Genomic DNA, 25,017 nt, shown 5'->3' with positions numbered 1-25,017 from the left:
ATTAAGTAGTAGACAGGTTAAAAGCAAAAAAACCCCAAACAAACAATAAATGATGCCTTGTCTTTGAAGCAGATGCATGCCAAGTGTCTCACTAACTGATAAGTTTACCAAATGTGTGTGTAGAGCTGTGATTGCCTTGGCAGTGAATACTTTCCACTGCCTCTTGCATAACTCAGACGTAGTGCTGGAGGGGGTGGACACAGGACAGGGAAGGTCAGAAAAACAGAGCGAGCGTGTTTGCCGGTAAATGGATCGAACTTGGCAATGGGTGGGTGACAGTGGCTATTTGTTTTCCCCTCGCGATGAGCAGGTTGGACCGTCCGTGGGGATGTGAGTCACACAGTGCACGAGGAGGGCAGTGTCAACACATAATTTTACGTCTGTGTATGTTTTTTTTCCTCTCTTGTGTGCAAGTTAAGCTTAATACAGCCGACACCATGCGGCTTTTCCACAGGCAGGTTCAGACCTCACGCCTGCCGCTGCCTGGGAGGGAGGCATGAGGCAAGCGAGGACCTGTCTTGTGCTGCCATCTCATTGACGTGCGTTATTTCAGATAGCATGACCGCTGCATGCTTCATATAGCTGAGTATACTGTGACATGGTGCACTGACTGTGACCCAGTTACTCGCTGCTAGGGCCCGGTTGTTCAAAACTCGGTTATTTATTTCATTACTGGTTAAGTAGACTTAACCGACCGTTAACTTTAACGGCGCCGTTATCTTGTCATTAAAGTTAACAGACCTAAGGACCGCTGCTAACATTTTAACAGGTGGTTAACCCTCAAGATGTCTCCTTACGTGCATTGCTGATGTCTGGGTTATGCATTACTTCACACCTTACTGTACATTGCAGCTTTTCAGCACATGACAAATATAAATCATTTGCAAGACAGAAAAACATGCTTTTAACTGCCTAGATTTTAAAAGGAGTCTATTTTATTGAACCGTGTTAAGTTTGCAAATTCTATCTTAAGTCATGTTTAAGAACAACTATTTTGATGGAATAATTGTACATGGAGCTATTTGAGGCTTCATCGGCGTCAAAAGGTTGCATTTTTATGAACTTGCAATTTGAGGCGATAGCTACATTATTTTTCAAGCTATCCAGAGGAATTGTAAGTCTGGTGTGTCTAATGTTGTTCATAGTCTTGCCTTTGCAATGCATTGAAAGCTGTGTTCTGCACACATGTGTAACAATACAAAATAAAACATGCACTTGATAAACATTGCTCGTGTGTCGTTTATACATATACAAACATTTTTAATTAATTGTGTCGTTTGTAAATTGCTCGCTTTTTTAAATTCGTAAAACGTTTATCTTCATTTGTTGCAGAATACAAGTTGAACATTTTTAAGTTAAGTGTGCGTCTGGGCTCTTACTTTGAAGGCTGGTTAAGTACGTAGTTGCGGTATCTGGCATAGGGCCCGAGGTTCATTTAGCTATAAAGCTGGAAACTATGTTAAATATTGCTTACTTTAATTAATAATATATTTAACCAAAATATTTGTTTTTTATCATTTTTATATATTTTTTTTATTTACTTATTTGTTAAATCAGTTCACTTTGATGGCGCCGTTAACCAACGACGTGACTAACCATGTTTTGAACAGTGCATATTTAACGGTCGGTTAGCTAACGGCGGGTTAAGAATTTAACCAGTGGTTAGGAGTTAACCAGTGGTTACAATAACAACAAGCCAACTAACCCGCCGTTAGCGAAACGGCCGTTAATGTTCAAAACACAGTCAGTCACGTCGTTAACGGCACCATCAAAGTTAACCGTGTGGTTGATGTCACCGGTCAGCTCCAATATATCCCACAATTCCTCATTTTGTTGACTTCCGGTTTAGCAAAAAAAAATGTATAGCGAAACGATTTAACAAATTAAAAAAATAAATTAAATGAAAATATTTTAGTTGAATATATTATTAATTAAAGTAAGCAATATTTGACATAGTTTCCAACTTTATAGCAAAATGAACCTCAGGCCCTACACTGGATACCGGAACTACTTAACCAGACTTCAAAGTAAGAGCCCAGACGCGCTTAACTTAAAAATGTTCAAATTGTATTCTGCAATAAATGAAGCTAAAAGTTTTATGAATTAAAACAAACAATTTACAAATGACACAATTAAATAAAAATGTTTTTGGTAAAAAATAAAATATTTTAAAGTAAAATATTTTGCTCAGCATAAGCTGTTATAGTTTGGAAAATACAAGAAGTTGGCTCGCCTTCAAAGTAAGATAAAATTAATGTAGCTATCGCCTCAAATTCATAAAAAGTTCATAAAAATGCAATCTTGTGACGCCGATGAAGCCTCAAATAGCTCCATGTACAATTATTCCATCAACAATAGTTGTTCTTAAACATGACTTAAGATAGAATTTGCAAACTTAACACGGTTCAATAAAATAGATTCCTTTAAAAGTCTAGGCAGTTAAAAGCATGTTTTTCTGTCTTGCAAATATAAATAATTTGTCATGTGCTGAAAAGCTGCAATGTACAGTAAGGTGTGAAGTACTGTATAATATAAGCCAGACATCAGCAATGCACGTAAGGAGACATGACAGTATGGCATCATGAAGGCAGCGTTAGCCACAAACTCCATCTTGAGGGTTAACCACCTGTTAAGAAGTTAGCGGTGGTCCTCAGGCGTGTTAACTTTAATGTCAAGTTAACAGCCGGTTAAAGTTAACCGAGTTTTGGACAACACGATAAAGGCGCCGTTAAAGTTAGCGGTCGGTTAAGTCTACTTAACCAGTGGTTAAATAAATAACCGGGCCCAGGATGTTAATACCTGGGTCTTTCCTTCGCCCCTGATGTAAAGGTTTCTCCTGCAACAGGGAAGATTATTAACCTTTTACACGGAGTGGGAGGTGCACATGCTTGAAAGAGAAGAAGTGTGGTCTTGCACCCCCGAGGTGAGGTGACTAGGGCTTAAACATGAAGAAATTAACCATGTGTTGCCATTAAGTGGATTTAATGACCTTCACTGTGACTAATTCCGCCACGTGTTGCTTTACCAAGAGAAACCCTGCCTGTCAGGCAGTCATGGAATCTGTAAAACTGAGGTTTAAAGTGGAATTTAAAAGGTCTAGGCTTACACTAACACGGACCCAGTAAGAATTAGAGACTTGAAAAAATACAAAAGAAAGTTAGCGACGAGTTGGAAAGAAAGCTTTCATTTAAAAAATATAAATAAATAAAAAATAAAAATCATTTCAAAGAGCAGTGTGTGCTTTGTGAGGTAACGCTCCCCTGGGGCGTGCCTTCAGGATTAGATTTTTAAATATATAAATGATTTATTATCATGTATATTGTCATAATAAACTAGCCTTATTGTACCTTGGTTAGATTGTGCATTATTGGGCAATAAAATCAAAGCATAACATAAGAGCATTTACACGAGCCAAAAGAAATGTGGCCAAACGCCCCCTTCCCACAAAAAAACAGGGCTGAAGTCAGTGACATCACCAATGAGAGCCATTTTTAATAATTTGGTTACTTTTTTAGAGAAGCAAGTCTGAGCATCATCTGCACATAGCATCATCAGCCACAATAGCAACATGGCGCACACTTTCCCTCACAAGCGTCGTGAGATTATTTTTTTGACAAAGCTGTGAGCTGCCCATACACGTTGAAACCGGCGGCGTTACATAACATCTCAACGTTCTCACCAGCGCCAAAACATTCCCAGCCACAGGATCAATGAATCGCCCCAACTAATGCAATCATGCAATGACTAGCGAGTGACTTCAATCAAAAGATTTACAAACAGCAACTCAAGACCCTCCAAGCAGCAACTCAATGTGTAATTTCACTTTAAGACGACTTCCTGTTAGAAGTCTGCAACTGCAAAAATGACAACTTTCTGGATGTATGTACCAGGATTATAGCCTGCGAATGGAACTTATGAGGTTAAGTCAAATGAAAAACATTTGCACACTAAGCTGCAAATTTGGGGTTTAGCTACTTTATTTGCCGGTGGTGCAAACTTGCGAGTCTTTCTCACAGCTCCCGAGCCTTAACACCCATTAGATCAAGAGGAATCGAAGTGAACAAATTAAAAACAACACAGTGGTTGCAGTTTTCTGCTGGCAAGCAAGATAACTAATCACACAAACAAAACACGCCGAACAAAGCCAATGAACCTTCGCACAATGAACCTTCACGCCATCTCTGGAGACCCGTTGCTGCTTGCATTTAATTATTGCAGCCTTCACAATGAACTCATTTGCTGCATGCATTAGACTGTTGTTAGATTAGATTGTTTGCTTTACTTTAAGATGTGTAGTGAAGCCTGCTTTTTTGGAAAGCTGTCCTCCGTGACGTGTTAAGCGTATATATGAGGCTGGCCCGTCTGGGGGCGAGTCAGAGGTGGTAGCATGTCCATGAGGAAGGAGGTTTTTTCTTCATGATGTCATGAAAACCCAGAATTTTAAAAACCACCTCTTCTCTTAAAAGGTTGAGCAAACTCGTGAGGGAGATGGAAGACTTTCTCACATTGGATGTAAATACACACACCTCACACCTCAAAGTAAGTGTGTCCAAACTTTTTTCAGTGAGTGAAAAATGAAAGGATGCAAGGGTCCCTTTGATATTCTGTACAGCCACACATGGAGATATGCAAGGAAGTCATATATATTTCAAGATAAAACTGCTGCTCAGCTTTGTGATTTAGGCAAAAAAGCCTATTCGTGTCAACTTCACTCCTTATTCCCCAATTTTGTTTTTCATTTTCAAAATATTTACATTTTTCTTCTTAATCTTTGTAAATGTTCTTCTCATAATATGACTTTATTCCCATAATATTATAACTTTTTCCCCAAACCTAATTCCACCAAAATTATCACTTTGTTTTTTTTAAAAAAGGATTTTTTCTTTAATAACTCAACTCAACTACTAAAATGACATTATTTTTCCTCGTATTACAAGTTTATTCTCGTAAATTTGAGACTTTTTCCTCACTAGCATATGCATTTTTTCCTCGTAATATTGTTGTTGTTTTCTTCCTCCAACAAATTTAACTTGCTTCTTGTAAATTTTCTTCTCGGAATTATGAATTATGACCATATCAAATTTTTCCCCAACTTAATTTTCCAAAAATTAAAATTTTATTTTGTTTTGTTTGTTTCTCATAATAGTACAACTTTTAAAAAAACGTCTTTTGTCTTTAATATATCAACTTTATCCTACTAAAATTGTGTTATTTTTCCTCACAATATTTTCACTTCATTCTTGTAAAATTACCTTTGCTGTTGTTTTTTTTTTTTTTTCAATTTTCTGGTTAAATTACATTTTTAGAATGTGCCTCAGGCCAATAAATCCAAATGGGCCCATGGGCCGCACTTTGGACACCCGTGTCCTAAGGGAAACCATCCTTAATCACTGTGCCATCAATGGAGGACAACACAAACATGCCGTAAAAGAAAGGTCTTCCCGGTGGCATTTGCTTCTTACCGTGCACAGCAAACACATTGCAGGGCTGGCTCCCGTGGCGCGTCGAGTCCCTCTTCACCCCCTTGATGAAGGCCGGCAGACTGGGTCTCCTCTGGTCCCCTACAAACTTCCCCGGCTGCTGCCCCATAAGGGCAGGATGCCAGGCCGCAGCCGGGAACGCTCCAAGCTGGACTCAGTCGCACGGCGTCTGACAATTGAAGGGTTTAAGACGAGGAAAGACAGGAGGAGTCCTTTTAACTGGCTTCCTCCCGGAGTTTCAGTGAGGCAGATGGGTACCACTGCGGTGTGGCTCCTTTTATCATGCATTAATGGAATTTGGGGTGTTTCACAGGAATCTGAGAAGAAAGAGAGGGTTGCTATTGTTATTATTATTTTGCAGGTTATGCATGTGCAAACAAAAACCATAAACACGATAATGCTCACTTTTTTATAGAAACTATGATCAAAGTTATCATTTGTGTTCATGTTTGTGGTTGCAGAAGTGATGTAAACCTGCGCTGCATCATAAAATTCCCTGGGAACATCTTTTTGCACTTGTGCAAACACACTTTCATATTATCCTGTCTTGTTCGGCTTCATCCCCTTAGTATTCCGGGATTTTTTTGGCTAAAAACACCAACACAAAAAAGAGCCATACCCAAAGTAATAGTACAGCTGTCATTGAAACATTTGGAGTAGAGGCATTGCTTTGGGCTCTTGAAAGCCAACAAGCTGAATTTTTCTCCCCAGAAGTCAGAATTTATTTAAGTGGTACTGACACTGAATAGGAGTTGGAATAAGCTAAAAAAAAAAAAAAAAAAAAAAAAAAAGAGAGAATTTCTTTAGGTTCGCCTACATTCTTGGGGGAGGGAAATGCGCCTTCAAAATAACTACTTTGGATGTATGGACTTTGGATGTAATACAACGGGGCCATAGCTTGAGTCCTCACATAATCCCATTTCAAATTTGACAATAAAGCAACAAAAATAGAGTATTTTACACAGGTTTTTCTAAAGTTAGGCTCAGGAATTCCAAAGGTGGAGACCCTCACTTGGCTCACACGTGGTCAAAGTCTTAACTCCATGCATGCATCTTGTCTTCTAAGACTGTTTTGTCATGATTGTTTGTACAATAAATATAGAGAAAAACTTCCAAAAAGGTGCAACATTAACGCACCGTTGACAGTCCGTGTTTTCCTTTGTTCCATTACACAGGAGCTCCTTGCTTTTATGACAAAAGCCTACCCCTCAACCAGCAGATCGTTGTTTTCTCAATCACACTGACTATTCAATGAGTCAGTCTTCCTTAAGATTGGATGCATTGCCTGAGCTATGTACGTCTGAAGAGGGGCTGGTACATTTTTGCGCAGAAAAGTTGAGTGACGTGGACTGAGGATTTTTTTTATTAGAAATTAATACAAAGAAAAAATAGTCCAAGTAAAAAATAAAAATAAAAAAAATCGCTCACTTGACAATACATTTATGCACATCATAAAAGCAAGTCTAAGAAAAGTCAATTTATAAATGCGATAATTTCTCCGCAAGCTGATGAATGATAGCCAACGCTGGGGGATGGGGGGGGGGGGGGGGAGAATGAGAAGGAAAGTGCCGTGTGAGTACTTGAGTATAATACAGACCCCTCCAGGATTTTGGAATGTTACAATCATGGCAATTCATGCAAATTCAACCAATCCCCATGACAATTTTCTCCAATCCCCGCACATTCTGGCCAATCATCATCATTTTCACCAATCAAATTTATCCCCGAGTAGCACTCAAATGTGTCCCTGCAACGCCCACCCACGTCCTCACTTCCTTGTTTACATTGACAGAGATGTTGACGTGTGATGATAATCTCTCAGAATTTCTCATTTACCAACAAAAATCAACCTCTCTTGATTGCACTCAACCGTTCCCCAGTGTGCTGCAACTTTGTCAAAAAGCTGCCGTGAAATAAAGCATTTTGTGCCGCCCCATCACTAAAAAAAAGCCAGCGAAAGCCTGGAGGAGCTGATAATGACAGCGTTTGTTTGTAATTTGGCTTGTTAAGTAAAAACATAATGATTAGATTGCATGTTAGCGTCAATCAAGATCAGGATTTTTTTTTTGTGCAGCCCTATTGGAAACTCTATATTTTTCATAGGTGTGATTGTGACTGAATGGTTGTTTGTCTGTATGTGCCCTGCAATTAACTGGCGACTAGCCCAAATGTCAGTTGGGATAGGCTCCAGCTCACCTGTGACCCTAATGAGGACAAGCAGTATAGAAAATGGATGCACTAATGTTGCATTAATACATATTTGAGGCTGTCCATCAAAAGCATCCATTTATAAAGGGGAAGCTATGTAGACAGCCATTGCATGGCGTGCAATTACATTAGTAGAGATGAGTACAAGTGTACCCAATGCAGTAACCATGTACTGTAAGTTAGCCAGTGTTTCTGTCAGTTATAAACAAAAGTGTGTTCATTATGTTACTCATTTAGCTTCAAGGGTGGGGTGTCCGTTTAGCTTGAATAAAATGTAACATTACTCTTCATTTGACAGACTACGTGGAAGCAGTACAGTGTATCAAATGATAAATAAACACAAAGTATGCAAGTATAATGAACCTGCAGGAAAGTTAGCATCTCACTATTGTTAACTTAACGTCCCTGGACTTTAAAGTTGCCTAATGGCATTTAAACATTGGGGGTGTGGAGTTAAAGATGTGTTAAAATGTTGGAAACACGTTTAAAGATGTACAGTAAAGTGGTGAAAAGTAACTTACGTGGTGATATAAAGTTATCGTACGCTGTTGTGCGATGAAGGTAGCCATGTAGGCTAGCTAGCGTTAGCCGCTGGTTCCGTTGAAAGCGCACGGAGTAGTCAACAGTTGGCTGCACTTTTTGGAAGCACTTTCGCCACCAAATCTGTGAATTTAAAGTTTGTTTTGTTTTAATCCAACAACCAGGGTGCTCACTTTTCCTCCGGACTTCCGCATCCGCACTCCGAGCCCCTTCCTCACTCCTGACCGGGAGAGTTTTTTAACTCAAATTGAAGGCAAAGACTAAATCCAGGCGACTCCTCCGTCAGCCGGACGCCGCCACAGACCGGCCGGCTTGTGTCCGCATCAAGGCCGCTGCCCACTTCGCTGTCGCCACGCTGCTCTTCTTGCTTTTGGCCGTGATTTACTCATCCTTCTCATGTGAGACTCGGAACGGCGAACTTTTGGCTGAGCACTCCGCGAGTTGCTGCCTGGGCCGCCATACTTGCAATATATGCAAGGTGGTTGACAAAAATATGTGGGTGGGACGACGTGTGGCGTCACATGCGTGCGTGGGCTCGTAGTGCCAGAAAAAGGAAGTTGGAAGTGCAGACTTGGGTTGGGGGATACTGCAAATTTTGGCATCGACGCTGTCAAGGATTCCGATACTTAAAAAAAATCAATATTGTCAAAATCTTTGAGTGATTTTGCCTTTAATTTCTTGATGATAGTTATAATCAGAATACAACACAGGGCACATAGTTTATATTTATAAATATTCTAATCGACAAGCGTATTAGTCAATAATTGAACAGTACTGTATGTAAACACAGAACTGTAAGACAATTTTACAATATCAAATCAATAATACAATTCTCTAATTAGTTTTTATTTCATACATTTTTGTATTCCCTGAGATGAGTTCTTGTTTAACAATATAGAAATATACCAGTATCAACAAAGTACAATATAGAAATATACCGGTATCAACAAAGTAAAAGTACAGGTTCAGCTTCTAAAAGTGTCTGAAATATCCAAAAATACACATAAACATGACCAACACAACGAGAACCCCACTGATAATATTGAAAACTAAACTTAACTGAAAAATATCGATTTCATTATGCTAGTATCGACCCAATACTGATACTACCATTTCATCGGCAGGATCAACATTTGGATCGACCTTCACACCCTCCAATGCAGACTGCAGAATAGAAACAAGTGAAAATACACACGTTTGTCCCTTGGCGGAACATTACTCAATAACGAGCATAAACATGTACAGTGCGTATTGTATAATATGTTGTGAGGAAAAAGTGCAAAACTATTCACAACATTAGCAACAAAATGTGTAATAGTGCAAAGACTGATAACCCTACATCGTAAATGGCTCTACACAATTTAACGGAACGATTTACTTGAGTTACTTTAATTAGTAGTTTGGTTTATGTGTATTTTTGGATATTTCAGTCACTTTTAGAAGCTGAACCTGTACTTTTACTGAAAAAATGTGCCTATAAAAAAGGTCAAAAAGTGGAAATTGGCAAGACAACCACTCCTGGCTAAATTCTGCAGGAATTTTATTTTATTTTGTATTTGCCTTTTAATTCTTAAAGATTCACACCTGGTTTGAGATGTGTACCACCTTTCCTTGTTTTTTACTTGATTGCAATATTTTAATACTCTTAACATTGGGAAGTCTGGCTGCTCAGTATATAAGTGCAGTGAATGAAGTGCACAATAAGAAGTACAGAAAAATTATAACATTTATTGTACAAAGCATTTTTTTTTTTTTTTTTTTACAAAAGCATACAATTAGAAGCCTTACATGTTTTTGTCTTGAACAGCACGACTAAATAAAAGCATGGAACAGCCAAAAAAAGGGGGGAAATGCTCCATTTATTTGGTCAGCATATGATTCAGCTGCTGGTGTAGATCATACTGTATTTAACCTTCCTGTGCAATCAGCTTCTGCTGTGTCAGCATTACAATCTCCTCCGTCACTTCCGGTTTCAAGATGTCCTTCACCTGCACAGACACGCAAAGCACTGTGATGTATATATCATGGAAGACAGGAATAGTTCATTTAGGCGAAGCATCTTTTGACTTCTACAGGTAAAACTCGTGAGCTGTTTTCCAGGTGTTTCTGCAGTTTGGCCACTAGATGGCGCGATTGAGACCTCAAGTGGCATCTTTATAAAATTGAATGAAATAAGTTCATAGATACTTTATTCCACTTAGCTATCATATTTCCGTGCGAAACACAGGAACATTCTTAGCTGTCATACAAGTAGAGAAATAAGTTAAGCATCGCTAATATCAAAACGTAAAAATCAATAAAACACATGACAAAAATGCACAGTTGCACATATCATATTTAACATTCAATGGAGTTATCATTCCATTCAGTGCCACCCAGGGGTCATTTGTGGCCCGCAGCTGTTTTTTGTTTTTTTCCCCCACTGGCCAGCGGTACATACTAAAAATATAATTGAACATGAACATTTAAAAAAAAAAACAACAGAAAAAAGGAAACATCAGTCATTTTACAAGAATAAAGTCAAAATATTGAGAAAATGGCTGTAATCGAACAAGAAAAAGTTCTATTTTTACAAGACTAACGTCGTAATATTATGAGGAAAAATAACGGTATTTAAGTAACATAACGTTGAAATATTAAAGATGAAATGTTTTTGGAAAATTAGGTTGCAGGAAAAAGTTATGTTAAGAGAATAAAGACAAAATATTATGGGAATAAAGTAATTACTAGAGGAAAATTTACAAAGAGAAAACTAAAAGAGTTGGAAAATTAAAAAATAGCAGAAATGGAAAGGCGAGAATAAACAATGAGAATTAACTGATAATATTTATGAGGAAAAAATGTCATTTTAGTAGCATAGTGTTGAAATATTAAAGAAAAAGCATGTTATTTTTTTTAAAAAGTCATTCTATTATGAGACACAAACAAAACAGAGAATAAAGTTTGAATTTTTGGAAATGTTACGGGAATAAAATCAAAACTTAATGTTGGGAATAATGTCTTGATTAAAAGACCAAAAATTACTATAAGAAAGTTGCAATATTTGGAAATGCAAGAAAAAAAAGCACATCTTACAAAGTATCAAAGTGGCTCTTGCAGGCTCAGTTTTCAGTACGTCGCCTTCGGTGGAAAAAGTTTAGACACTCCTCATTGCTAATATTAAGATGCAAAACTTGCACTTGCAGGTAAAAAAAAAAAAAAAAAATCAATAAAACACTCTTACCTTGAATAAGAAAAATCGTGCAGGCGTGCCTAACATATCATATTTAACTTCTCACTGAGTTTTGATGCAAGGGGAATAAATAAAAGTAATGGGACACTGCTGGATTCTTACTGCCTTGACAGTCTTGGCACAAAGTGTAAATAGAAGTGAACAATTCGAAAACACCATAACGCTGATGCAATGAGACAAAAGTATTGGGACACAACCAGGGGTTATACTGCTTTAAATGCAAGTAGTGTGGAGTCATTTCTTCTTTTCTTAATACCCCTGAGCACACAAAGTTTGAAGTATGGCCAAAAAAAAAAAAAAAGCCAAAAAAAGAAGGCAAACGCATACCCTCGTTTCCTTCCTACCTGGTGCTGAAGTGACGATTCGTAGCAGTAGAGAACACTGGTGTCGTACAGGAGGACCTTGTGTGCAGCCAAAGCCAGCAGGCAGTTCCTCAACCGCGAGATCACCTCACGATCAGATAAACTGACAGGCTGTGAAGACGGACACAAAACAGACATGACCACACACAGCACAATAAATACAGAAAATAAAATCATGTATCACCTCCAGGCTGGTGTAGAAGCCCCCAGCCTCCTCCTCCTGGTGTCCCGGTGTGGGATAGAGCCACACAAAGCCGTTATTACCAAGGATGATGGAGGCGCCACACGGGAGGTTGTGGAAATGTGTTTTTTGACGTTTGATGAGAGACGGAGAAAGCTGTACGAGGACTCCCTGACCCAGCTGCAATCAAATAAGTGCACATCATCATTTTGGAGGAATCCTCCGGGCGTACTCCAAGTCACCTTAATTATGATCACAGTGGTAGAACTTACTTTGCCGTACTTTAAGCTGCGAGTGTGAAGTGACAAAGCTCCATCTGAGAAAACCGACTGCACCTCTGCCTAAAAACACACAAATACTACAAGTGAGAAATTAAAAAAAGCATGAAAAAAATACCGTACACCTGTCACGGAAGCCATACACTGATGAGGTCACCCTCTTGGAGATACTCCCTCATGGTGAGCTCGTCTTCTGCTGATCTTCTCCTCTGTAAAACACCAAAGCATCTTCAAATAGGGTCCCATTGGAAAACATCAGCTGCATTTACATTTTACCAGTTCTCCTCCGGGTAGGTTGACCGAGGACAACAAGAGAACGGAGTCCAGTCGAGAGTTTGTCTCCACCTTCCATCGCTTCTGTTGTACCTAGAAACGTAGTAAGCATGCAGTCACTGTGTGTTCATGGACAGTAAATATCAGCTGATCTTACCTCTGTGATCCTGCCAACCACCACGTCACCGACTTCACCATTGAACCTGTCATCCAATAAAAATACAGTCAAATACCGTACATGTTTTGGGCTTTTGAAGCATGAGCGGGATGCCCAGAAGAAAGTTGCCAAAATGAAAAGGTTCCTTTTTCTTTGTTTTTGTTAAATGCTCGGTTGTAAAAACCAGTTGCTCTATAATACATTTGTCCCTCGTTTATCACGATTGTTTCCAGACCCGACCACAATAAGTGAATTTCCGCCAAGTAGGACTCAATATTAATAAACTAAATATTTTTGTAGTTAGAACATAGAAAACCTGTTTATGACTTTCTAAATGCGGTTTTCAAAAATATTCGAGCCCCGTAGACATGAAATAACACCCCTGTAGTCACCTTTACACTCCTACTATTCTTTGCTTACACCACATTGCACAACTCTTATGCACAGGTTACGGGATCACTGCAGGGACATAAAAGATGGTCGCCACGAGCAACGCAAGCTACCAAGATAACTAGTTAGCTTCTCCAATTTACTCATTCTGCATTTAAGAAAGTGTTCCAAACAAAGTGGAGAACAAGGACAAAGTAAGAAGCCAAAAACTTTTACCACTTCCACACAAAATGGGAGGAGAGCTTTTTTTCCACTCTATCATGTCGGACATGCCATGGCTGACTCCATGCACTGTGAAGGTAATCTAGTGTCATGCTTCATCAATGTAATATTACTGACACCTGTTAACCAGAATACTACATATAACTTGTCTTTCAATGTTTTTGGATTAATAATAGGCCGTAGTCAACCACAAAACAGCAATAATTAATTAATTAATTAATTAATTTTAGAATTTTAAACCCACGATACAGTGAGGGAGCGATGTTTGAAATGCGATGTAGCGAAGACAACTGTCAAATATTACCATCAAGCGCCCAAAAACGGCTTACATCAAATTTGCTCCATGAACTTGTAACATTTCTCTAATGCAGTTCTTCTGAGTGGGTTTGTGTGTTTGGCATTTGCAGCATTTTTATTTTGCATTTGTTTTTCTGATCTCGCCGTGTCTATGTGATTGCATCATACTCACTTTGTGTGTGTTTCTGGATTTGTATCATTTGTGTGTTTGCGTGAAGCGATCGGATGTTTGCGTTCGCCCCTATCGGCCACCGTACTTGCCTGGTCTTGAGTGGTCTCACACAGATCAGCTTGTCTACTCGCTGCACCTCTCCAGCCACAGAAGCAGTGAGTTTCTCCTCATCGACATAAGTGCCATGGCCCCTATGACCCAATGTCATTGTAAATCTTTGTAATGTATATGCATTAGCTGTTTTACACTGCCATAACAACACAGATGCTGGCGTTCATGGCTACGCTACATGCAGGCAGCTAGCACGGAAATCGAACAAAAACACCAACCTACCTCATAAAACCAGAGTCTGAAGTGATCACATCACCAGGCACGACTAAATCCCTCCTGTCTTCGTTAGAAACTGATAAAGAGACAGTTTTTCTAATTTCTGGTAATCTCATGTCAACCGCCATGCTGCTCTGTGTAGCTTTTCTTGTTCTTAGTTTCCTGTGGTGGTGGTGGTGGTGGTATTTACAAATAGGTTGCCAACTAGCGGCCTTGCGCAGAATTGCAATTGTTCAGTGTCGCCAAATAATTGAACGTGTTTGTCTAATATATTGTAATCTTAAAAATTTCTTCAATAGTATAGATAGCATTTGACAAAAAAGGAAAAAAACCTGGGAAATATTGAGTTGACATTGGTCAATGATCAGGGAGTGACTAATTGTTGCAAGTTCAACTTTGGAGTTATGAAAATAACAACAAAATGCCCATATGAGTCTGTCAAACACACAATGCTAAATAAGTATACACCATCCAAAGACAGATGTCTAATAAGATCACAAATGAGGCTTTTAATAGATGAATTTAATCGGTGTTTATATCACCTACGGAACATCATCGGGTTACATATGCACAATTCAACATGCATCCACACATTTACTAGTACCAAGTGTGTATAATGTCATTAGCTATGTGCTGCTTTGCTGCCCTCTGGTGTTTCTCTTTTGCAGCACGTCTGCCGACCCAGGGGAGGAGCTCAAGCACACTTGTAATCAATTCTGCTGGGACTATTTAGTACCTGCCTTGTTGTCTGTCCATGGCCAGTTTGTCTCCTCATGTTCGCTCATGCTACCTTGTATTCCTTGCTCTCTGGTCAACCCCGCCCTCGTGTTTTGTGAGTATTTTCATACCTCCTGCTAGTCTTTGTGCAGTAGTGATTTTTTTGTTATTTCTTCTTGTTCCTACTAGTTTTGTCAGTAGTGATTTTTTTGTTACTCATTTAGACTTTTTCCTGCTATCCGTTTGTGCAGCACTTTTCGTTCTTTATACCTTTTTGCGTTTAGCTTTTTCCCGTGGCTAAGCCCGGAGTTTTGTGTTGATTTTTTTTTTTTTTTTACCTTGTGGACTCCTTGTACCTTTAAATTTGGCATTGGACGGCGACAATCATGTTACACATAGTGAAAGATATAATTCTTTGAAAAAGGTACACATTTTCAAGACTGCAGACACTTCTGGAGATTTAAAACTAGAAAGGCAAGACCAGTCGGCTTGTGTTCATATCCGCGAATGTTCGCTAGTCGGGTGTTCGTAAGTTGGGGACCTAGTGCATTGAGTGCTGTACATGTTCATACTTTTCAGTTGGCCAACATTTCTAAAATCCTTTTTTTATTGGTCATACATAACATTCAAGTTTTCTGAGATACTGAATTTGGGATTTTTCATTAGTTTTCAGTTGTAATCATCAAAATTAAAAGAAACATTTGAGATATATATCAAGTCTGTGTGTAAGGAATGTATGTAATATACAAGTTTTACTTTTGGAATGAAATTACTGAAATAAATCAACTCTTTGGTCATATTCTAATTCATTTCGCAGCACCTCTATTTGTAATGGAAAAAAAAGGCTCAGTGACACCTTCAAACTGACGCCTCTGTCTTTCCATGGAATTATCTGAAGTATGGCGTCTAAATGTTTGGGCTTTTTTTTTTTTTTTTTTTTTTAGCAATTCACAGCAATAAATTCAATATTTACACAAATCTAATCATAATTCGACTTAAGCTACAAATAGTCAACTTTATTTTCAAAATATATACAGTTGAACCTTTTTGAAGAATTGCCAGGTGAGGGACAACAACAATGTATTCCCCTGGGTGTCCTCATTTTGACAACACGACCACTTCAGTCTGAGTGAAGCTTTTTTTTAAAAATAATTTATTGGTCTGTATGTACAAGCAAAAAAAAAAACAAACTCGAGTAGAAAAAATGTACATGAGAGCATGTTTGTTTCTGCAGCATAATGATGAGGATGCTTTATAACTGTACACTTTGCATTGGAACGGTGGGAGGGGGTGGCGCCCATATCGGATGAACACCAGAGTACCTCAAGTCACATCATTAGGTACACCTGCACCCCTTAATCATTTTAGTGGAATTGTTGATACAGTTCTTGTGTTAGAGATGTACCTAATGTTGTGGACGGTGAGTTTACGGTTAGTGTCAATTACAGCAATGGAGGTTGTTTTGTTTTTTTAAGATTATTATTATTATTAAAAACAGAAGGCCTCAGGACTTAAAAAGTCTTTGGTTCATCAAGTTACCATTTTCAAGTAAAGCTCACATCTCCGTCCTCCACGGCACATCTTATTTCTCTGTAAGTACACCTTTTCTGCTTGTATCATGACATTGTGCTGTTGCCTTAAAAGTCAAACTGTGCAGGCCTCAGTCACAGGGATCATAGGTCACCTCCAAGCACCTAGGATGACATACTTTTGGAACCCCACACACACACACACACACAATTTTGCATTTTGGTCGAGTTGAAATAAAAAAACAAAATAAAGCTGAGTAACATTTCATTACATTGCACGAGATAATACTGATGCTTTTATACCACCTGGATGAACTTTTTTTCAAATAAAAGTGTCATAAAAACAAGCTAATGGATTGAGAATGATGCTATAATTCCAATAAATAACCCTAATAATAATAATAATAATAATGTTGACCAGTACAATAAAAAGTCATTGCATGCTCAATACAATGTTGTAAAAAAAAAAAAAAAAAAGCAGTCCAGCAATGCATTGTGGGAAATGAAGTTGTAGAAATCTCTCTTTTTTGAGAATTCATAACATGATTTGCTTGTGTAGAAAAATAGTCCTATTGCATTATTGAAAAATGAGGTATGAAAGTAGCAAACGCCTCCTCACCGCACGAGTCGCAAGTTTTTTTTTTTTCTTGTCCAAAAAATATAAAGGGGGGTGGGGGGTTAAACGTTTCTTTTCATTTATAATGGCACTTTTTTTTGTTGTCCTCAAAAAAAATAGATGGGCCATCAAGACTGAAATTCCTCCTCCTCCGGACAGCAGAGTTGATGTAATACTGAGTGGAGTAAGAACCTGCGCACGCGCGCACACTGAATTTTTCATATCTGGACAAGCCAAAACATCTTCACAAAAATTGTCCCCACAAACAAACAAAAAAATAACGACCTCATAAAAACAAAATACAAAACACACACACACACACACACACACACACACACACACACACAAAAAGCATTTTCGTTGCGTGGACAAGCCAAAATGTCCACTACAAAAATTGTCCCCACGGCCAACCCCCCCAAAAAAAATTACCTCACAAAGTTGGGACATAAGACAAGCACACACAAACTTGTAGCATTTTCCTTTGAGCGGACAACCTAAATTGTCCCCACAAAAAAGAACTGGCTGCAAAAAGGTAGGACGTCACCAAATACAAGAATCGACATACGCACGTGCACACGCGCACACACAGTCGTACCATTTTCTTGTGTGGAACAGTCAAAATGTCCATGCAAAAAAATGTCTACACAAAGAAAAAAGGCCTCACTAAAGGTGGGATATGAAAAGTTGCCTCACAAAGACAATAACACACACGCACGCGCATGCACGCACGTGCGCACACAAAACTCATTGTAGCATTTTCCTTGTGTGCGCCAGTCCAAATGTCCACAAACAAATCGCGGTGGAACTTAAAAATGGGTTTCACAAGAACAACACACACGCACAGCATTTTCCTTATGAGGTCAAGCCAAAATGTCAAGTCCAAAAAAGTCCCGACCAAGGTGGACAAGAACACGCGTGCGCACACACACATACACACACAAAGTGTATTTTCAGGTTCACAGGTGAGGATCCTGTCAAGGCCTTCAGGTGTCAGGGTGTTTCAAGACAAGGTGCAGTCATAGGTCCCTTCCTCCTCGCCCCGTTCCTCTGTCTCATTGGGGGCTCGGTAGTCCTCGGTGGGAGCTGTCCTCGAAAACCCACCGGCGGGCTCTAGAGAAGGGAGCGCCAGCAGTCCCAGCGGAGCGGCGACGCACCTCCCGTCCTCGGGTCGAGCCAAAGCTACGCCCCCCGGGCCTCCCTCCACGGCGCCGAGCTTAGAGCTCTGGCAGGCAGAAGGCTGGAAGGCTTCAGGCTGCACCTGCTCGGACGCCATGGAGGCCGCCATCATCAGCTGCTGTAGATGCGGCTGGATCAGGCTCATGAAGGGTTTGTAGCCCAGGCTGGACAGGGACAGACATACAACATTTCAGCAAAATGTATCCTGTTTTTTTGTAACTAATTTTGGGTGGCAAAGCATACTGAAAAAAGTGTCAACACCAAGCTTTTTTACATATTTAAACTGCCATTATTTTTAATGAGGGAAATGTTCTAAAAACAAAGACAAAGGAGGAAGTTCATTGATTCATTTTGATTCATTGAAAAAGACGTGTGTATTTTACCACAAGACCTACAGTTATGCAAGATGGCGGCACATACACACAGTGAAGCGCAGCGTCTCTTCCAGGTTTGCAGTTTAGTGTCATTTTGTTCATATCGGGTCTGGTTTAACATCTTACACTCAACAAGAGCCCTTAGATATTGGATTTCGCAGTAGCAACGTTTTTATCACCGATCTTCGACTCGTCTCTGAGAGCTCCACAGTTCACAAGTTAACTATTTACAAAATAAAGTAAGCAGAAAATACTGACAATATTTTTTACAACTTGAGATGAGCGGGCATTTGACTAAAAAACGGACAATTGGGAAAAGTATCAATTCTATTTTAAAAAATGATATACATTTTCAAAACAAAAGCGGATTTTAACAACAAAATTGATTTGACCATTATGTAAGGACATTTGACTACATTAATTTAATTCCACAAATAGTTGGAAAACTTCTTAGTTAATTGATTATTTGTACTATATATATATATATATATATATATATATATATATATATATATATATATATATATGTGTGTGTGTGTGTGTGTGTGTGTGTGTGTGTGTGTGTGTGTGTGTGTGTGTGTGTGTGTGTGTGTGTGTGTTATGTTTATACATATTCATTAAAAATAGCAGAAAATACTTGAGAACACCAAGATGTTTTTACCACTTTTCCCCCAAGAAATGCCACACTATTTTTTAAATAAATGCAGAAAGGACAAAAAAAAATGCAACTAAACAATTAAACTACGAGTTGGAAGCACAATAGTTGTATTTTAGCACCCTCTGGGACCACATTCTATTCTGCCTTCAATGCCTCTTGTCAATACTAACATTAAGCAACAAAATTCCTAACAACCAATCCAATTAACGGACTGATTGATTAGCACTCACCAGTCAGTGGAGGCCCACGTGTCGATAGCCAATAGGCCACTTCGTATGCTCTGCGCAGTTTCTGCAGGAACTTCAGGGCTGTCGAGGAGACCAATGACCTGCTTGATGACGTTTGCATCTCGTAGGATCAAACCGATGACAACGCACCACTCCAGGCAGCCGGCCTCCATGAAGACGTGCAGCAGGTACCTGAAGGCAGCACAGGAGCGTCAATTAAACACTTTTACTTCCTGGTTATGGGCTGACAGCCATCTTGCACCCCTCCTTACCTGAGCTGCACCTGCGACTTGTGCGGCCCTTTGTTGGCCAGCTCCATGGAGATGTGCTCCAGCTCGGCCTGGCTCAGACTCAGCGTGGATGTGTTCTCATCCACCATCGTCCAGTCGCCGTCCACCACCGAGCTGCTCTCTGTTAAGTCTGTGGCTGAGCCAATGCTGTACTCCTCCACTAGGGGGGGGACAAGATCATTTAAAGGCCTTGGAGCAGAATGATGGTTAGGAAGTACTTCAGGAAGTAACTACCTGATTGGTTAACTGTCATGGAAGTGTAAAAATAAGTTAACCACTATAAAGTATACTATAAATATAATATATTTTATATACAGTATATATATATAATGTATATTTTTTTCCACTTTTATTAAAGATTTAGCCTTGGTGGAGGTTCAATAAGAGACATTCTCGTTGGAGTGTACTAACCTTTGTTGGTGAGAAGCGACAGGAAGGCGTCGTACGTCTGCGGGGAGTGTTGGGTGGAATTAGCGGATGAGGCGGCATCCATGTCTTTGCTCCTCTGGCTGAGGCCGTCCATCCAGGTGCGGTTGCTGGGCACCACCGGCGGCGGCGCCGTGTCCATGTTCAGCAGGCTGTCAGCTGACTGGGATTTGAGGAGCCGTGTACTCAGCACTGACAATGGCAAAACAAAATGTCAGCAAATGCCGTTTGGACTGGCAACAGAATGGAAACCCTGCGTTCCTCACCAGGACGGCAGCGTCCATTCTTGAGCGGCGAGCTGAGGTTCCCCACGGGAATGACCGGGAATGGCCACAGGAAGTCCTTGTGGAGTCTCTTCAGGGCCAGGACGTAATCGTCGACGCGGGCAACACGGTTCCTCTCACGGCACAACCAACCAATAAGCTCAAATCCCAGCTGTGCAGAGAAGCATCCCAGGTCTCGGAGACGGACCTGCTCCAGGAGGTGGCGTGCGTGGCGCCAGAGCATCATATCGATGTACATGTTCTCTGCACACTCGCCGTCACGCCTGGCAGGAAGCAACACAAAGAAAGAACACCGAAATTATTCCTTGTTTTCCTAACCACCAGGTTAAGTAAGTGATTTTTAAAGATTCCTTTGACTTTCAATGATGTTCTTAGAGTAACATGTATCCATAGAGACAGTTTATTTTAAGATGTGTAGAGAAAAGCCTGCTTTATTACCTTCTAATAAACAAAAAAAAGCAGGCATTGCTTGCTTTATCTTAAAATGAAGCTCTGCTCACTATCCATCAGTTACAGACATGGGAGCTATAAGTTTGATCATTTTGTTTTTCTTCTGCAAATAGGCTAACCTAGCATGATGATGCTGTTAAAATGTGAGTGTAATATTAGCACTGTAGCTCCCATTGTTATGCTCGTGTAGGGTTACGTTGTTGTAGGTGACATATCATTTAAAACAGTGAAAAATAGTATCATATCTTTGAAGTACATGTGTGGGTTCATACCCTTTACTCGAAGGTCCAGTGGGCATGCTGAAGGTCTTCTGCAGGTTGAACTTGCCCACGGTGACGGAATCTGCTGACTGCGACAAACTGATGCTGCGATTCCGGAAGAACTCAAATCCGCTGGTTGAGCTGGGCTCCTGTAAAACCCACAAACACAGGCAGAATATATGAGGCTATTTCCACCAAGTGGTACAATTCAGTTCGGTATGGCACACAATTACAGTAGTCCCTCATTTATCGCGGTTAATTGGTTCCATATCTGACCGTGATAAGTGAATTTCCGGAAAATAGGGTTCCTTCTTTATACATCGAATATTTTTGTAGTTGTAGCATAGAAAACCTGCTTCCGATCTTCTAAATACTGTTTTTAACATTATTAGAGCCCTCTAGACATTAAATAATACCCATATAGTCGCCTTTACCGTCATATTACCCAATATAGTTGATATAATCAGAGAAAATAAGCCAATTAAGACATAAATAAAAGTTGTGTGTGTTGCAGTAAATGTGTTCCCTAGAGGAGCTGAGTGATGGGGGGGCAGAAAGTGCCGTCCGGGGTTCAGAGTTGAGTTTCAGGGTAACGGCTGCAACAGCAGCCCGTGTTATTATTATGATTATTATTTATTATTATGGTATTATTATTGTGCCTGTTGTGATACACTTTAAACCTGCATTAAAAGCCTATTGTTCTGGCGGTCAAGTCTGGTGCTTGTCACACCAAACAATTACTGAAACCTACTGACCAATGTCACAATGACAATTTGAATGCGTCTTCTTAATTTCTTGTATTTGTATTTTAGTTCATTCAGCCATTTTTATGCTTGAAAATGTGTCATTTAGGCAAAAAATACGTAAAATTTGCTTAAATGTGCATTTTTTTAAATGCATCGCATGTATCCAACCATGTGATTGAAAAACTGTGATTAGAGTGAAGACGCAAAATTCGAACCGCAAGGTGGCGAGGGATGACTGACTTGAAGTCTCCTTTACCAAAAAGGTACCAAAATACGTGATTCGTATCATAACATTCTTTGACACCTCTCTGTTGAGAAAATTAAGGATCAACTGTTATCTTTAAAATACTTATTAACTTAAGATGGCATGAAATGCTAAAGAAAGTATTTTTCCACACAGATCATTTTAAAAACTGCGATAACGATATGCTAATGTAAAACGACAGTGCTCTTCTTCTGACAGCAAACTAGTCGAGACTAAATCAACACCGCTTCTGCTGGTTGCAGCCAAGTAGTGCAACCCATTCCACCTGAATTCTGGCCTGTCTCCCCATGACAACAATATAGCAGCATCGGCTCACTTAAACAGTAAGAAAGAACACAAATGCTACACGTACTCCATTGTTATCCAGTTCCAGAATGTGCACTGGGACATACCTGTGTGGTGGGTGTTGGGGGCGGAGTCTCCATCTCCCCTGAGCCAATGGCCTTCAGGAAGCGGATCATGTGACGACAGAGGTCCCACTTGCCCTGCTCAAGCGCCGTGTTGAAGAGCAGCGTGGCGTGCTGTCTGCTCACAGCCGGAACCTCCATGTTCTTCAAAGATGGAAAAATTCTAGTCAGTTCACAATATTGTTTTCTGGCATTCACAAGCGCCATACCTGCAGGATGATCAAGTAGGAGGCCGCAGTGTCCAGATCTTGAGCCATGAGGCACTCCTCGAACAGATCCTTGGGGTTCCCCACGGCGGCAAACAGGTAGTTCCACAGGGCGTACTCCGTCTTGCGGGCGCAGTGCACGATGGTCTGGAGAAAGAGTGGGAACTCAGTGATGAACTTGGCTACAGTGGGCAGCAGAGGATCGGGGATGGGCTCCCGAGAGGTAGCCTCTTCCTCCAGGACCACGTGGACCATGAGTTCCATGACGTGAGGGAAGTAAGGGAGGGAGGCGCACGACTGTGCCAGCATCAAAGCCTGCAGGGAGGGGAAACAGTCAGGAGAGATACATGCAAAATATTGCTTATATTTGCACTTATTACCTCTTACCTTATAAAGTCTGTATAAATAAGCATAAAATAAATACCTACAATTAATACAAATAATAGTAAAATTCTGTCTTAATATAAAAATTAAAAAATGGTAATAGGGTTTGGGATAAATGGTAATATTAAATGAATTTAATTTGAAAAATGTATGTTACATATTGTAAATGCTCAACCCCTCCATTCAATTTGCATCTACAGCAGTTGACAGGTGTGTGATCTACAATAGCAAATAACTATCCCGGTCTATAATTAGTGCTGGTTCCCAAAACACTGGATTTAAAAGCTGTGGCTGTAGGCAACCTGCAAACTCCATTTTCCAAAAGATGCTGCAGTTCAAGTCTCCAGCAGGTTCATCTACTTTTGCATGCACTTTAAAATGTTGCTACTCAGCTGTTAGTGCGAAACTCTCGTGTGTAACACTTGCCCTACTGCTGTTCACAATGCACTCACTGGGCCAGTATTAATGCTGAGTGAGCAGTTTGCTCCTTACCACTATTACAACATTGGTACTGCTCCTGCTGTGTTGTCCAATATACGTGTTTATAAAAGACCATGTGGTCAAAGAGAGCTAAAAAATTAAGAATGAGTTTCCAAATCTGGAAAATAATACCCTCACTCAAAGTATTCCCTGCTTCCAATTTACACCAAACCCTCTTTGTGGTTTAAGTAAATAAACGCCCTAGCTATAATTTAAGCATTTCCGCAAATAAATATGAAAATATTTTTGAAATATGTTTTCATCCTTGGCATAAAGCACTTTCATTCAAGCCCGCTCATACCTGTTCCCCCAGGTTGCGAACCAGCAGCTGCCTCAAGATGTGATGCAGGTAGATCTGCGAGGTCCTCTCCACAGTGCAGAAAGGAAACAGCGCCTCCAGTGGCTCAGAGGAGCCCTGCATCCCATCATACAGCACTGTCTCATTGGTGGCGCCAAGCACCAAGGCATCCTCGAAAAGCACCGCCAGCGGGTAGATGTTGATGTGGAAGGGCAGCATGATGCGTCGGGATAGGAAGGAGTGGGGCTTGCGGTGATCGCGGGGGAAGAGCGGCATCCACACCTTCATGCCCGCTTCGCCACAGGAGAGCCACAGGGCCTCCAGTAGGTGGCGCTTCTTCCTGTCCGAGCGGCAGGTGGTCCAGACGTTTTCCACGCATTGAGCGAGGACTACTGGGGGGCAGAATGGTAGCTAGGACGGAGAGATGGAAGAATCACTGTCTGTGCAAACCTTTAGAAAGTGACGTGAGTGTGTGGTTGTCAACGACCACAATGTACCCCACTAGGCAACTGTCTTACCAGCTTCTTGTTGTTGGCAGCCGTCTCCTTTTCGCGTACCTGTGGCCCTGAACGGTCCCTCTGTAGCATTATTAACTGACCAGCCAGATTCAACATGATGCTCTCTGCCATGCAGGCCTGAGGTGGGCCAAAACAAATGATGAAGGTACGGCTATATTTCAATGTTTTTCTTGAATAAGTCACCTGCTGCGGGGCTTTCAACGTGATCCCAGTCTCTGTGCGTACTGATGTGAGGGTGACAGAGACCACCAAGCCAGGGTGAGGGATGTAGCGGGACATGGAGACTTCCTGCAGCATCTCTACACTGACAGTCGGTTTTGGACTAGAACATGAAAGAAGAGTTCATATAATGTAAGCCACAGGACCAAAAAATAGTACTGGGACACATCTTACCCATCACTCCTCCTCTCTATGCTATAGAGGCAGATGGAGCAGTCAGCTCTGAACAAGATGACCATGTCTCGGAAAACGTTAAGCAGTAACGTGTCGGAGTGCAGTTTGGTGACTGAGGCGAAGGCGTTGTCCAGGTTGGATGAGCGCTGATACAGCCTCAGCTAAGTGGGGTAGAAATCATTTTTATGAAACCA

The 25,017-nt window shown here is 40.4% G+C and overlaps 3 protein-coding genes across 7 annotated transcripts in view; all 3 read right to left on the bottom strand.

Moving 5' to 3' along the window:
• Positions 1–8,715, bottom strand: part of abl1 (c-abl oncogene 1, non-receptor tyrosine kinase) — a 36,735-nt gene extending 28,020 nt beyond the window's left edge. Inside the window, exons 1-2 of one of the 2 annotated variants that reach the window (XM_054756818.1) lie at positions 8,210–8,715; positions 5,463–5,797 (exon numbers count right to left, since the gene is read on the bottom strand). In XM_054756818.1, coding sequence (XP_054612793.1) covers positions 5,463–5,589 — 127 coding nt within the window. In that variant the 5' untranslated portion in view covers positions 5,590–5,797; positions 8,210–8,715. The remainder of the gene's footprint in view (positions 1–5,462; positions 5,798–8,209) is intronic. The other variant, XM_054756820.1, reaches the window with a different exon arrangement.
• A 1,239-nt stretch (positions 8,716–9,954) lies between these two features.
• exosc2 (exosome component 2) lies at positions 9,955–14,277 on the bottom strand. The gene is made up of 9 exons (XM_054757188.1): positions 14,126–14,277; positions 13,882–13,983; positions 12,712–12,757; positions 12,558–12,647; positions 12,425–12,490; positions 12,276–12,344; positions 12,007–12,183; positions 11,805–11,933; positions 9,955–10,216 (listed from the first exon to the last, which is right to left on the bottom strand). The coding sequence occupies exons 1-9, from the start codon at positions 14,245–14,247 to the stop codon at positions 10,136–10,138; spliced, it is 882 nt and encodes a 293-aa protein (XP_054613163.1). The 5' UTR covers positions 14,248–14,277; the 3' UTR covers positions 9,955–10,135.
• Positions 14,278–15,905: 1,628 nt separating this feature from the next.
• ric1 (RIC1 homolog, RAB6A GEF complex partner 1) overlaps positions 15,906–25,017 on the bottom strand; it is a 33,597-nt gene continuing 24,485 nt past the window's right edge. For 3 of the 4 annotated variants that reach the window (XM_054756673.1, XM_054756674.1, XM_054756676.1), the window contains exons 16-27: positions 24,824–24,984; positions 24,614–24,752; positions 24,431–24,547; positions 23,916–24,323; positions 22,754–23,065; positions 22,530–22,688; positions 21,139–21,275; positions 20,399–20,679; positions 20,118–20,324; positions 19,689–19,866; positions 19,420–19,608; positions 15,906–18,321 (exon numbers count right to left, since the gene is read on the bottom strand). In XM_054756673.1, the coding sequence (XP_054612648.1) occupies positions 17,982–18,321; positions 19,420–19,608; positions 19,689–19,866; positions 20,118–20,324; positions 20,399–20,679; positions 21,139–21,275; positions 22,530–22,688; positions 22,754–23,065; positions 23,916–24,323; positions 24,431–24,547; positions 24,614–24,752; positions 24,824–24,984 (2,628 nt within the window). In that variant the 3' untranslated portion in view covers positions 15,906–17,981. The remainder of the gene's footprint in view (positions 18,322–19,419; positions 19,609–19,688; positions 19,867–20,117; positions 20,325–20,398; positions 20,680–21,138; positions 21,276–22,529; positions 22,689–22,753; positions 23,066–23,915; positions 24,324–24,430; positions 24,548–24,613; positions 24,753–24,823; positions 24,985–25,017) is intronic. The other variant, XM_054756675.1, reaches the window with a different exon arrangement.

Source organism: Dunckerocampus dactyliophorus, chromosome 17 (genome assembly GCF_027744805.1).
Source record: "Dunckerocampus dactyliophorus isolate RoL2022-P2 chromosome 17, RoL_Ddac_1.1, whole genome shotgun sequence".
Taxonomy (NCBI): Eukaryota; Metazoa; Chordata; class Actinopteri; order Syngnathiformes; family Syngnathidae; genus Dunckerocampus; species Dunckerocampus dactyliophorus.
The sequence above is the reverse complement of the archived record's forward strand: the minus strand, read 5'-3'. Positions and strand labels throughout refer to the sequence as shown.